The 14,669-nt window shown below is 39.4% G+C and overlaps 1 protein-coding gene across 1 annotated transcript in view; it reads right to left on the bottom strand.

The window, feature by feature from the left end:
• Window positions 1–14,669, bottom strand: part of RORB (RAR related orphan receptor B) — a gene marked incomplete at its 5' end in the record, with an annotated part of 70,133 nt that overhangs the window by 18,671 nt on the left and 36,793 nt on the right. Inside the window, 4 exons of the mRNA XM_044657372.1 lie at window positions 2,422–2,532; window positions 6,283–6,390; window positions 11,462–11,594; window positions 13,594–13,715. Coding sequence (XP_044513307.1) covers window positions 2,422–2,532; window positions 6,283–6,390; window positions 11,462–11,594; window positions 13,594–13,715 — 474 coding nt within the window. The remainder of the gene's footprint in view (window positions 1–2,421; window positions 2,533–6,282; window positions 6,391–11,461; window positions 11,595–13,593; window positions 13,716–14,669) is intronic.

Raw genomic sequence — 14,669 nt, 5'->3', positions numbered from 1 at the left:
AGAGAGAGAGAGAGAGAGAGAGAGAGAGAGAGAGAGAGAGAGAGAAAGACAGATACAGGGGCACAGAGAGAGAGATAGGCAGACACACAGATATAGAGACAGAGACAGAGACAAGGACAGAAATAGAGGGAGAAAGAGATAGCATCAAAGAGAAATGGATCAGGCAAGAACCGAGTTACTTCTGGTAAGAATGAATAAGGAAAGCCTTTTCCTCTTGTGTCTAACAGATATGGAGGACGCTGCTCCTTTCCAATTCAAAATTTAGTTGAACAGGGAAATTATCTCTATCTTACCTGTCTCATCAGAAGAGGAGCCAGGGTTGTATATAGAAAAGTTTTATAGATGTCTTTTAAAAATCTTTTTTTGTGCCTCAAGCATTATCTAGCATATTGAATTTGTTCTGTCCCTGTCTGGATTTGTCAATGGAAAAATTTCCTCTTTCTCCCAAATAATCATCCCTAATGATAGCACTTTATCATTTGCAAAAGGCTTTTCCTACATAACCTCACTTAATCCTCATTATAACTTTGTGAGGTAGGTGCTATAATAATCGTCATTTGCTGGTGAGAAAACTGAGGCTGACATAGGTTAAATGACTTGTCCAGGGATACTCAGATAGTAAGTGGCTGAGATGGCATTTGAATTCGGGTCTTCCTTACTCCAGCTTCAGCACTCTATTCATTAGTTCATTCTTGCTGTCCTTATTCTTAGCCTAGGAAAATCCAAATATTTCCTGTATATGTAGGCGATTCTGATTCCTGTGGAAAACTAGCAAAAAAGGAGTAAGAAGGAGGGGCAGATTTCATTTGACTAAATTAAAAAAAAAATTATTATTTGTTACATTAAAATTCCCAGGTACCTCCCTCCCTACACGACAGAGGGTGCCTTCTGACAACAACAACAAAATATGTATGTATAAAACCATGTCACCCATGCTGCTGTGTTATCAGTTTTTTCCTCTGGAAGAGGACAATATCCTATTTTTATTAGGTTTATTTTCTGGTTTTCATTAGGGCTACATTTATTTCAGACAGGTGACTACATTGACTTGCAAAAGTCACTGCTTTTATGCCTACTCAACCCTGATTCAGACCATCATTTGATTGTTATTATTTACTTATCAGAAGGCAGGATTCCCTATTATTGAGTGAAATCAATTCATTAAAATTTTATTAAGGGCCTACTATATGAAAGGCACTGTGCTGGGTGCCAGGGATACAACAATACCAAATGAAGTAGTCTCTGTCCTCAAAGAACTTACATTTTACTAGGGGGCCTGCAACATCTACTCAGATATGTGTGCGCAGGACATATATAAAGTAATGAAAAGGAGAATACTATTATCTGGCGTGATTCAGAAAGGCCTAAGGTAGGAGCTATGCTTTGGGGAGGCTGGGAATTTTATGAGATGGATATGAGGATAAAGTGCAATCTAGAAATGAGGGAACATTTATGCAATGGCACGGAGGAAGGAGTTGAAATATAAAATATGGGGAACAACTAGCAGCTCAATTCAACTGGAACAGACATGAAGAAGAGTGCCACACTCAGCTCCAGATCATGGTGTGAGTTTTTTGTGGCCCCTGGGAAACTACATCTGGCAGCTTGCCTCACGGTTCCCTCCCCCCTCCTACTTGAATTGGACCAATCCCGTGCTGGGGCAGGGACCACGCCTCTACTTCCTGACGTGGGATTGGCCTTGAATTGGACCAATCCCGTGCTGGGGCAGGGACCATGCCTGTACTTCCTGATGTGGGATTGGCCTTGAATTGGACCAATCCCGTGCTAGGGAGGGGCCACGCCCCTTACTTCCAGGCATGGCATTGGTCTATATAAGGACCAATCCCGCACTTAGGGGAAAAAAACCTTTGAATCTGAGAAGATTCAGGGTTTGGGGGTGGGTGTGGGAACTCTGGTGGTTTTTTTTCTTTTAATAAAGTTATTATTTTTATTATTTTTATTTTTTTAAAAACCCTTACCTTCTGTGTATTGGCTCCTAGGTAAAAGAGTGGTAAGAGTGGGCAATGGGGGTCAAGTGACTTGACCACAGTCACACAGCTGGGAAGTGTCTGAGGCCCAATTTGAACCTAGGACCTCCTGTCTCTAGGCCTGACTCTCAATCCACTGAGCTACCCAGCTGCCCCCTTTTAATAAAGTTTTTGAAAGATCAAAGGCAGATAGTTTTCTTTCACCTCTTCAATGGGAAGGTAGTGACTCTATTTTAATTTGAGCCAATTTTCCTTGGATGTAACCATTGTCAATACACTCATTCCCTGAGACCCCGGAAGGCAAGGAAGTATGGTTCTTCTTGCATGGGTCTTGAAAGGATTTAGCAGAGGTAGGGCTGCTCATTATTTATGGTGACAGAGAAGGAAAACATGAATAAAAAGAGAGTGAGGGTTTGCATGTAGACTTCCCTACCTGGAGATATTAGCACAGCGGATGAGAACAAGGCAATCTCTTCCTCTGTCAGCTGCAAGGAACATAAATTCTTTGCAAAGTCAAATGCTTCATTCACCAGGTCATCAGAACCTATAAAAGAATAATAGAAATTCATTGAATACATTGGACTAAATGAGACTAGAGTCAAGAATATCTGATCTCTATAGAGTTACTTAAGGATTTGTATCCTGGCCACCCTTAGAATTATCTTTCTGAAAACCTGTTCTCAACCAGGATAATTGAGAATATTTACAAAGACCAAGCATTTAGTTTTAGCAGTTAAGTGGTGTAGCTAGGTGGTATAGGTAGAGGACAGAGAGTCGAGCCAGAAGTCGGCAAAACCTGAGTTCAAATCCAGACTCAGACAACTTACTAGTAGGTTGACCTTTGGGCAAGTCACTTCACTACTAGCTGCCTCAATTTCCTTACCAGTACAAGGGGGATAATGACAGCACCTACCTCCCAGGGTTGTTATGAGGATCTAATGAGATGATAATTTAAGTGTTTAGAACAGTTCCTGGCACATTAGTAAGTGTTATAATTGGTTGGCTATTATTTATGATTGGGGAGTAGTTAGGTGGTGCAGTAGCTAGAGCCCTGAGGGAGAAATCAGGAAGACTCCTTTTCCTGAGTTTAAATCTGGCCTCAGACACTTACTAACTATGTGACCCTGGGGAAGTCACTTAACCCTATTTGTCTCAGTTTCCTTATCTGTAAAAGTAAGCTGGAGAAGGAAATGGCAAACCCCTCTAGGATCTTTGCCAAGAAAATCCCAACTGGGGTCATGGAAATTCAGATACAACTGAAACACCTGAGCAACAAAATTATTTATTATGATGATTTCAAATCCAGACTCAGAGAGTAGGTAGGTGACCTTTGGACCAGTCACTTAACCTCTATTTGCCTTAGTTTCCTCCTCTGTAAAAGAGGAATAATAGCACCTCCTTCCCAGGGTTGTGAGGATCACAATCCAATATTATTTATAAAATATTTAGCATAGTACTTGGCCCATAGTAAGCACGATATAAATGCTAATTCATTATTATTAACAGAAATCTTATGGGTCAGACTCAGAGTCTTGAAGGGCAGAAGCCTGACTTTATTTATCCTTTTGGAATCTGAACCAGGGGATGTGGGGCGTCTGGGTGTTCTATGCCAGTGGTATCAGTCTCAAATAGAAACATATCCCCACAGGCTGCATATGATCTGAGAAAACTATGTTTCAATATTATCTATGTTATGTTGTATTTCTATTTAGTCAAACATTTCCCAGTTTCATTTTAATCTGTTTCAGACAGTCCTAAAGAGTTTTGCAGGCCTCTGGAAGTCTGAGGGTGGAATTTGACATTACTGCTTTACATCAAAGGGGAATAGTTATCAAATCATAGAAACTCAGTGATCGTCTTGCGTAGTTCATAACCCAAGTGGAATTCCTGCTCCGACAGGCCTAACAAAAGATCAGCTGGCCTCTCCTTAGAGAGGTCCAATGAGAGGAAATATACCTATTGAGGCAAAGGAAAGCTCTAATTTTTAGGAAGCTTTTCTGACACAAACTGGTATTTGTTTCTTTTTTATTTCCAATAGTAACCTCTATTCTTGTCCCTTGGGACCAAGAAGAACAGGTGTAATCTCTCTTCTTATGGCAATTGTTCGAATATCTGAAGACAATTTATCATATATGCCCTTAGTTTTTCCTTCTATAGTTTAAAGATTGTTAGTTCCTTTAATCAACTCAGATAGCATGGTCTCAAGGCCATTCACCATGTTGGTCGTCTTCTTGTGGATGTTCATTAACTTTTTAATACTCCTACTAAACTGTGGTGGCCGAAAACCAAAAGGGTAGGACTAGTTGATTTCCCAATTTCCTTCTAGCTCTAAGTCTTATGATCTTAAGAGTATTTTATGTTCCTGCAATTAGATTTTTTTTTTTTTTTAGTAGTTCATGACAGCTAGTTGGGATACTGGAGCTGTCTTAGGCTTAACCTTTAAGAAAAGAAAGAGATACAGAGAAAACTAAAGGTATTGAATATAGGCAGCTAAGTGAAGGTAATGGATAGTGCCCTTAGAATCAGGAAGACCTGAGTTTGAATTCTGATTCAAATATTTACTAGCTGTGTGACCCCAGGGCAAATGACTTAGCTTGTCTCAGCCTCTTCTTTAAAATGGGTATTAGAGGACTATTTCACAGGGTGATTGTGAGGCTTAGATAAGATAACATTTTGACAGCCTTAAAGCACTATATAAATGCTAGTTGTTATCATTATAGTGAATTAGGCAAAATGGCATTTCATCCTTATAGCAATTCCAAGTTAATTTTTATTTTATGAGATTGGAAATCTTCCATAGATGTTTGTCAAGTCTTTTCCTCCTTTCTTGAAAACTAAACCTTGGAGACAAAGTGGATGGACATGTATCAACTGCATGGAAGGAATAGTGCCAACCTTGACCTATTTCTGCCAGCCAACTAGATCAGCTAACAGTATGGGCAAGGAAAAGTGGTGTCCTGCTTTGGCATTTGGCATGATATGGAGCAGATGAAACCAAGGACCTTGGAAACTTTTCCTGGCAGCTGTCCGGGTTTGCTAATGCTCTTTATCATACTTGGGTGCCCGAGTGGGTTGATACAGCTGATGAAACAATTCCAATCAGACAGTGTTCCACCAGAGTAGAAGTTCTCAAACTTTTGATGTGTAGACCAGGATCATAGGGTCATGAGTCATCATAGGTATAGCATATATAGTTGAGAGATCTTAGAGATCATCTAGTCCAACACCCTCATTTTTTTAGAGGAAACTGAAAGGGGAAGGAATGGGAAAGGGAAAAGAAGGGAAAGGTGAGGAAAGGAAAAAATGGGAAAGAAAGGAATAAGCATGTATATAGTGCCTACTGCGTGCTAGGCACTGTGCTACATGCTTTACAAGTATTATCTCCTTTATCCAAGGCTCTAAAAGATTAAGATTCAGTCACAGAACTTTCAAGTGGCCAAAATGGGATTAGAACTAAGGCGCTGTGACACTAAATTCAGAGCTTTTTCCACTGGGCCACTATTTCTAACTTTGGTAGTGCTAAAGACACAGCCTGACAGCTACCTTTTTCACCTTGCTTCCTTGCCAGGCTCAATAATACTGGCCATGATTAACAGATAGAATATCACTGTCTTAGATAGAGCATAGATGTTATAATGCCCCGTTTAATTAGATATCCTAAGCCAGCATCATTAATTCATGCCAAGAATGAAACTCTAAGTATTGTCATCTTTTAAACATAAATGCTACTTGAGGCGATCTGGGATCACCTATAGTCTTTGGATACATTTAGAGATCCACTATATAAAGCAGAAACTAGTTTTTGTCCAGAATGATTTAGAACGCACCCTAGCCTTTCTCAGCAACTGAGCTGTTGTCTGGCTCATGATAAGAAGTGCCTTCTAGTATTGTCTATTCTTTGCTATGATTCTTAGGGGATTCTGGGATTCTTCTGTTTCTCAGCGGGGGAGTCAAATTCCTCACCATAATTTGAATGAATGGAAAATATACTTAATAAGTACTTTCTGTGTGTCAAACACCATTTTAAGTGCCGGAGATACAAAGACAGAAGGCTGAAAGTCCTTGCCTTCCAGGAGCTTTATGTTTTAATTGGAGAAGAACATATACATACGATGTTTAAAAAAGAATTATTTATCCTTCTACTTGCCAAGCCTAGAGGCCATGAGTGGGGGCATATCCTACTTTGGGCACGTGCACCAGAGTTGATGATTCAGGTGAGGAAGTCATTTTGTAACTAAACAGGAAAAAACCAACCAACTATAAATCTGCATGCATCCACTAAAATTCAACTTACCTAAGGCTTTGAACATTTGCATTCCTCCATATTTTCCTTCAAACAGAACAGTGTTGTTTAATGGGTTGAAGGCACGACACATTCTCACTAAAACCACTTCCAAGCAACCTGTTCAGGTGAGGAAAATAAGTTACAGTAACATGGAGTTTGTTAAAGTAGTCATGCCACTCTAGGGAGCATTTTTTAAAATTTTATAAACTCAGTTCATTCATTTTCTTCCAAACCAAATTGTTCTTGATCCTCTAAATTGGCCACTGCTCACCTTCTTAAATTATCTTGCATTTACTTACCTGAGTAAATAATCCAGGCAGATAGAAAATAAACTTCTTGAGGACAGAGACTGGATCTAATTTTGAATCTTCAGGCCTAAGCAGAATGCTTTGCAAACAGACAGCACTTAATACACCTTAAGTAAATGGAATTAGCTATTTATTTAGCATTTACCAAATTGCAAGGCACTCTTTTTGGAGAGAGGAGAGAATATAGATATAAACCATAGAGTCTCTACCCTCAAGGAACATATAATCTAATCTGATTTTTTTTTTTTTGCTTTTATTTTCAACCTGTGATTTCAATGAAGAAGGGAACTTGTAGGAGGAGAAATGCTAAATGCAGATCAGCAAATGCTCTGCAAGTTATAGTTTCTTAGGATCTGGATTATTTAGGGGTTAAATGACTTGCCCATATTATAAGGAAATTCTATGAAATCAAATAAGGGAGGGATTACTTCTGGTTGAAGAGTTGAGGATGGGGAAAGCTGAATGGAAAAGGTAGCACTGAATGTGAGGAATACAACATATTTCTAGGATAGCCATGATTGGAGGTTGTGGTGATGTATATGGCACCTTATTTGTGGAGTAAAGATTATGAATTGGGTACAGTGAGAATAACTGAGTAAATTCTCAATGATCTCTATTAATAGACACAATATACCTATGAAGATAAATCGAAATAATGGATGATAGTCAAAAGCCATTGATCTGGGGTTCTAAAAGGCTTTATCTGATTGTTTTGTGAAAGATATTTGTCATTTCAATTCTATGTCTTTAGATTAGTTTGTTTGCATTTCTTGAGCATTTAGATAGGCATAGAGAGGTGATCCAGAAATGTATTGAATGGCAAGGAAAAGTGAGGATGGTATTAATATTTTAAAAATAAAAAGCAAACAGTTCTATGTTATTCAGTTTTATTGCCTGGCAAGAGATTAGTTTAACTTGCCTAGGTTCTTAAACTAGGGTCTTTGAACTTAAAAAAAATTGATAATTGTATTTGATGTAATAGTTTCTTTTGTAATCCTCTGTATTTCGTTTTGTGCATTTAAAAACATTATTCTGAGAAGGGATCCACAGGCTTCACTTGACTGCCACAGGGGTCTGAGACACAAAAAAATCCTGCCTAGAGGATTCTTAATATTGCAACATTTAGATATAGGTATTTAATAATAAACATCCAGTGAATAGGAGATGAAGAGAAAGGTTCAGAATTTGAGCCACTTCATTTTGAAGACCAGGCTTGCACCAACCAGAATGGAGCCTCAGAATCCACAAAACAATTCCAAGATGCCTTTTGTAACATTTCTATGGTATCTGACTTATCTAAAGGTCATAGTCTTTTTTTGATGTGTTTGCATATCCACATAACTTAGGAACTAAATTCCTCTACTTAATTCACTCCAGTAATTGAGGGTAGTTTCTTTTCCTAGGTCATGAAAGTGGGGGCAGAAGCACAAAATTGAGTTCAATTTGGGAGATAACAAACTTTAGCCAAATCCTTCTTGCGGTTTTCAGAGTGGATATATTCCAAGATCTTCAAACAGATGTTTTTAAAAACATGCTTCTAGCACTCCATTGCTGCCAGGACCTCATAAGGACAGTAGAAGCAGTTTTCCTGACTCTAAGCTTCTTACCTTTTTTCCTCTCTTGCTAGCCAAATGAGTGAGGTTGTTTAAGGAGAAGGAATGCCATAGAGGACATTTCAGTTGTACTTTTAGACTGGATTATCAATCAATAGACAAACATTTATTAGGTCCCTACCATGTGCCAGGCACCCTGCTAAGCACTTGGGATGCAAAAGAGGAAAAAGACAGTCCTTTGCCCTAAAGGAGCTTACAATTTTATAAGGGAAACAACATGCAAATTATCTATCTATCTATCTATCTATCTATCTATCTATCTATCTATCTGTCTGTCTATCCACCCATCATCTATCTGTCTTTCTAACCATCTATCTATCTATCTATGGTATATATCTGTATAGATGTGTGTATATATATATATATATATATATATATATATATATATATATATTCCCAGCTGGGTGACCCTGAGTGACCCATTGCCTACTGGTTGTGGCCCTATGCTCCTAGAATGGAGTCCCAGGATAAAATATATATATATATGAAGCAAGCTATATACAGGATCAATAGTCAATAACTAACAGAGGGAAGGGAATTAAGAGGGGTTGGTGGGATTTTAGTTGAAACTTAAAGGGAACTTTGGAGGTCAGTGATTGGAGCAAAGGAAGGAGAGACTGTTTCAGGCATGGGAGATAGCAAGAGAAAATGCCCAGATATGAGAAATGGAGTGTCTTGTTTGTGGAACAGGCAGGAAGCCAGTGCCATTGAGTTGAAGAATATAAGGATAAGGGATAAGATCAGAAGATAGTTACTTTAGTGAGATAATCAGATAGCTTTTTGGGGTATAGCTAGATCAGGGAGTTATTAAGGAGGGCTTGAGAAGATCAGAAGAGCATCCCCATGAGGGGAGCATAGAAAGTGGGAGGAGATAGAGCTGTGTAGAGTTAGGAACTTACCTACCATTTCCCTAACCTCAATATTAGCTAAATAAACTTTTATTTTCCTATTGTCTCAAGGGGTTTGTGCTTTACTGATCCTGGAAGGTACCTGGGTGGGTTTTCTCCATTACTAACCCATCTAGATACTTTTCAATAAATATATCTCCTTTGGAAGGTATATTTTCTTTTCCAGAGTACATGTTGGTGAGTAAGGTATAAGGAGACTTGAAAGGTAGGAGGGTGTTCTGAAGGTCTTTGAATGCACTCGAAACATTTTGTAGTTGATCCTTAAGGCAAAAGGGAACCACTGGCATTTGCTGAGTAGGGAAGGTAATACCTGAGCTTTAGAAAAATCATTTCAGGGGCTGAATGGATTGGAGTGGGGTGAGTAACTGAGCAGACTTTTGCAGTAATCCAGGCCTGAAGTGATGAGGGCCTGCACTAGAGAGGTAACAGTGTCAGAGAAGACAGGACATATGCTAGAAATGTGACAATTAACAGGTCTTGACAAAAGATTGGATATGGGGGCAATGAGAGATGTTGAGAAGTCAAGAATGACTTCTAGGTTGTGAGTCTGAGGGACTGGAGATAGTGTTGCTTTTTACAGGACTGGAAAGTAGAAAGTGGGCAGTGTTTAAGGCGAAAGATATCAAGTTCTGTCTTGGACATATTGAGTTTAAGATATCTACTAGACATCCGTTTTGAGATGTCTGAACGGCAGTTGGAGATGCATAATTATTTCTCCTCTCAAAGTCCTTGGTCATAATTGCTATGGGTGACAAATTGTACATGGAAATCTTCTATGGCATTTATTGGTTTCACTGAAACTTTTCATCTGTCTAGTTAGACCCCTGGACAGCCACTCTCCTATAGGGACTACAAGAGCCATTAGGAAAGGAAACTACCTCTTGGCAGTTCAGAGCTCTATCTTAAGAGTATTCTGCAAGCTTGGGACCTGGAAGTTGGGTGGGGGAAAGGTTCTATTTCTCTATTCAACTTGAATCAACAAAAATTCATTAGGCCCTAGTACATATCTGGCATGATGTTAAAGATAAAAGATAAAAACAAAATAGTTCTTTCTCTCAAGGAACTTACATTCTACTGAGGGGGAGGAGGTGGGTGGGGAAAAGTCTCCCAGGCATTCAAAGTCCATCTGGGAGACCCTACTTTGTTTTAGAATTAGAAAAAAATAGTCTTGAACTCATTTTCTTAAGGGGAAACTCAGAGCACTTTGAAAACCTACCATCACTGACTCTGGTAACTTCCAGACATTTTTTTTTGTAACCACAACTACAAAAGAGTTCAATTTAATTTAATGCAATGTACCTAAATGGCTATTTACTAAGCACCTACTATGTTCCAAAACAATAGTCCCTGCCTTTAGGGAACCTTCTATTGGGAGAAATCCAGCTTTGCAAAGTAATTTCAAGAGGTGCTAATTGGATAAGTGTCAGAAAAGAACCATGTTGGAATTTCCATTTCTAGAATACTTGGAGACTTGTAAAACATTTTTCTTCACAACAATTCAGGGAAGGAGGTGGTGCAAAATATTATAATCTCCACTTTACAAATGGGGAAACTGAGGCCCAGAGAGGCGCCATTCCTCCGGGTCATTAGGGGTCAAAACCAAGACTAAAGGTTAAGGTGCGCATGCGTGAAATATGATCTGGTTAATAAATATATCCCTATTAAGACCGACATTAACCAGAATCCAGATATCCTTAAACTAATGTTTTGAAAAGAAACCAACGCACTTCTGGGTCTTAGAAAGGGAAATAATCTCTCTTCCTGCTTAGGTAAGGGCATCACCGAATCCAGTACCAAGGGGACTGGTTTTTTTGAGTTTCTTCCTGAGTGCCGGGGTCTAGGTAGGTGGAGTGCGCACGCGTTTTTCCTCTTTTCTCCACCCCAACCTCCCCAAACCCCAACTGGCTGCGGGCTATTCTCATTAAAATGATTGGAATTGACCACAGAGGCAGGGCTCAGTTAGCCTGGATTTGTTTCCCAGAAAGCCAGGGGTGTTTTTTTTTTTTTTTTTTTTTTTTTTTTTTTTTTTTTTTTTTTTTTTTACGCGCCAGCTCAGCAATTCAGCCACCTTGACACACTAATTACTTGCCGTGCCTGTCAGCCCGGGTCTCTCAGCCTCTGCAATTAATGGCTCCGCTTTCAATAAGCAGAATTGCATTTGACTTCAAAGGAGAATCGAAAGGAAGAACGGGGCATTTTTATTATAGAGAGTTCCCTATGGGAGCTGGAGGACCCTGTGTGGGCGGTTAAAAATGAGCCGCTTACTGGAGAGGGGATTGATTAGGCCCGACACCGCGGTCACAGCCCACCGCAGCCTCGTCTAAACTCCCCCGGCCCCCTCGGACTCGCACATGCTCACCTGACTTCAGGAGCAGGATCTGATCATTTTGACAGAGCTCCATGAAACCTGTGATCCTCTTCGCAAACTCCACCACGTATTGGATTGCGTGAGTGATCTGAACAGCACACTGTTGCCACAATGCCTCTCTGGTCTTCAAGAGGGAAAAAAAACACATAAAGAGTGAAAGAAGGAACAAAGAAATTCCCTGGAGACCAGATAAGTGACACAGAATTGCTGCATTCCTGCTTATCGGTCCCCTGGGCCCCAAGGTGGGAACTTACAGGATCCTCTTAATACGAGGTAGGGGGTTCGGTGTGAATGTAGCAAGGCTATTATGTTGCTTTGTTTGGACCTTGGTAGACGAAAATCATGGGAAAGTGGATGGAAGTACAATGGGGAAAATGGGTTCCAGGACGCCTAGTTTCTCAGCTATTTTCCGCTCTTCTTCCCTTCCCCCCCCCCCAATGTTGGGTAAACAGATTCTTCCCCCCAGCCCCCTTAATGAGGATAAAAAGAAACTCTTGGATTATTATGCAAGCAGATATTGTACAGAGTTGTCCTTCTTGCTTCTGACTGACCACCATATGCTCACTTTTGAAATTGCTAGACAGGAAGAAGCCAACATAATATTTATGGGTAGTTTGTGATCTGCCACTAAACTGTGGGTTAGTTCAAGCTAGATGGCCCAATGTACAGAGCACTGGAACTGTAATTAGGAAGAGCCAAATTCTTATTTAATTGCAGACTTTATAAGCCCCGTGGCCATGGGTAAGTTAATTAACCTATTTGCTTTGGTTTCCTCATCTGTAAAATGGGGTTACAATAGCACCTACTTTTATGAGGGCCAAATGAGATCTTAAGCACTTATATAGCTTAGTGCATGGCACATAGTAAGTGCTTAATAACTGTTTATTCAGTTAAGTGAAATACATCGAAGGAAAATCAATATAAAAAGTAAATGGAAGTCTCCTAAAAACAAAAACAAACCCTCTAGTATTTTATTAAAAAAATGTTTTTTAAACCCTTACCTTTTGTCTTAGAATCAATACTGATTCTAAGGCAGAAGGGTGGTAAGGGCTAGGCAATGGGGGTTAAGTGACTTGCCCAGACAGCTAGGAAGGGTCTGAGGCCAGGTTTGAACCTAGGATTTCCCATCTCTAGGCCTGGCTCTCCATCCACTGAACCACCTAGATGCCCCTCCTCTAGCATTTTAAATAAATAAAAAACCACATCATTAATAAGACAACAGCATAATACGGTAAGCCTACCCAAATTTCGTAGGACCACAGAATTTTTGAGCCAGAGGAGACGGTAGAGATAATCTAATCCAACCCCTTCATTTTTGGGGAGAAAGAAGGACTAAATAATTGAGGCCTAAAGAATTACTTCCCCTAGGCCATGCAGTCAGTTTGACCATGTAGGTCTTCATCAGTGTCAGTTTGGTATTCTTTATAATATTTAACATTTTCTCTAAAATAAAATCTTTAGAGTTAGAAGGGGAATTTAAGATCAAATACCGAAGCCCCTTAGTTTTTCAGATGAAAAGACTGAAGCTTGGAAAGCTGAAGTCTCTTGACCAAGGTCAACTAAAATAACCTTTCCATTAGCAATGATACTGCCCTGTAACGGTTAATCGTACTTTTCTTTTGTTCTCCTAAGATATGACAAGAAAATGATAGCATGCTACATGCAGAGTTGGTAGAAACTTTAGAAGCTATCTTCTCTTCTTTAGAAGTCATTCTCTCATTTTATAGATGAGAAAACTGAGGTTCAGAGCTGAAGTGACTCAGGAAAGTCACACATATAGAAAGTGGCAAATTCCACGTTTGAACCCAGGCCCTTTGAAATTAAAAACCTTTCCACTATGCTGGCTGCTTCTGACTCCAAGATTCACATTCAACAAGCTATTAGTGAATATCTTAGAATGTTCTTCTTTAGACCTCTCTTTCCCTATGCTTTTAGTGACTCAAAAAATTTATTATTCAAACTTTTTTCTTCTGCCCAGTCCTATTAAAACTCTTTCCCAATATGGTTAAGACACCATTAAATGTTTAAAAGGCAGTAAAAGCAGAGATGGAAGTCTCATTTCATGACACAGCTATAGGTTTAGAGGAAATCGAGATAAGATTCTCCATAGTTTCTCCAAATACCTTGCTCTGATATGCCTTAATTTCTTCATACGTGTGAGTCTGCCAGGCTAGCTGGTGTAGCTCCTCCATGGTGTATTGACACGTCTCCAAATGGGACTTAATGATGTTCTGTGCAATTCGATCTAGGAGAAAGAAAAATCAATTTGTAGGTTTGGGAATGAAACTGCTCCCTCCAAGGAAATCAGCTTTACAAATATTTAATGTTTGAAAGCAGTTTGGAGACATGGTATTGGGAAGTTTCCCCCAGCCCCTCCTTCAAACTCTGTCCACCTCAAAAGCTCAACAAATTTTCCACTTGGATGCTTTTCAGAATCACTCTGTTCATTTAGAGGATGGGATCTTATACTTGGTGCCCCTCTTTTGCATGTTTTCTGACCCACATTATTGGAATTCTTGCTAGTTGTAAAGATTTCACATTATTATTACTGCCATTATTGCTATCAAATTAAGCTAAAACAATTGTGCCTTATGTTGTTTGGGCTAAGAATACTCTAACAGTCTTAACACTTCCCTTGAAAACATCTTAAATGAGCTTGGAAAACATGAAAAGTCTTTAAAAGCAGCAATGAGTACAGTCTGTCTTCAGTTCCTTGAAGTTCAAATTTGGCTATGGTTAGTAGGAGGATTGTGGCAGTCCCCTAAAAAAAATCACGATCTCTCAGCTATTTGAGGGAATGGCTGTTGGGTACTTTGGGGAAGATGCAGAAGGCAAGGAAACCAAATTCCTTTTTGATGAGGCAAGGATTTTATGTGGCTTTTCATTCTTCAGGTTGTTTCCCCATGCAGTTTCTTCCTCCTAGCTCTACGAAATGACCCCTACTAGGACCTACCCTTTTGCCCCATCCTCTCTCTGACTCTGGCCCAATAATTTTGTTTTCTTTTTTGTTTTTTATCTTTATCTTTTATTTTTTTAATTGAAAGATTTTATTTAATTTATAATTTTTTTCCATGGTTACATGATTCATGTTCTTTCCCTCCTCTTCCCCACCCCCAGCCAATGAGCAATTCCACTGGGTTTTACATGTGTCCCCAATAATTTCTTAACTCTTCTAAGATTAAGCAATGCTGAAACTGAA

Source organism: Gracilinanus agilis, chromosome 1, assembly GCF_016433145.1.
Source record: "Gracilinanus agilis isolate LMUSP501 chromosome 1, AgileGrace, whole genome shotgun sequence".
Taxonomy (NCBI): domain Eukaryota; kingdom Metazoa; phylum Chordata; class Mammalia; order Didelphimorphia; family Didelphidae; genus Gracilinanus; species Gracilinanus agilis.
The sequence above is the reverse complement of the archived record's forward strand: the minus strand, read 5'-3'. Positions and strand labels throughout refer to the sequence as shown.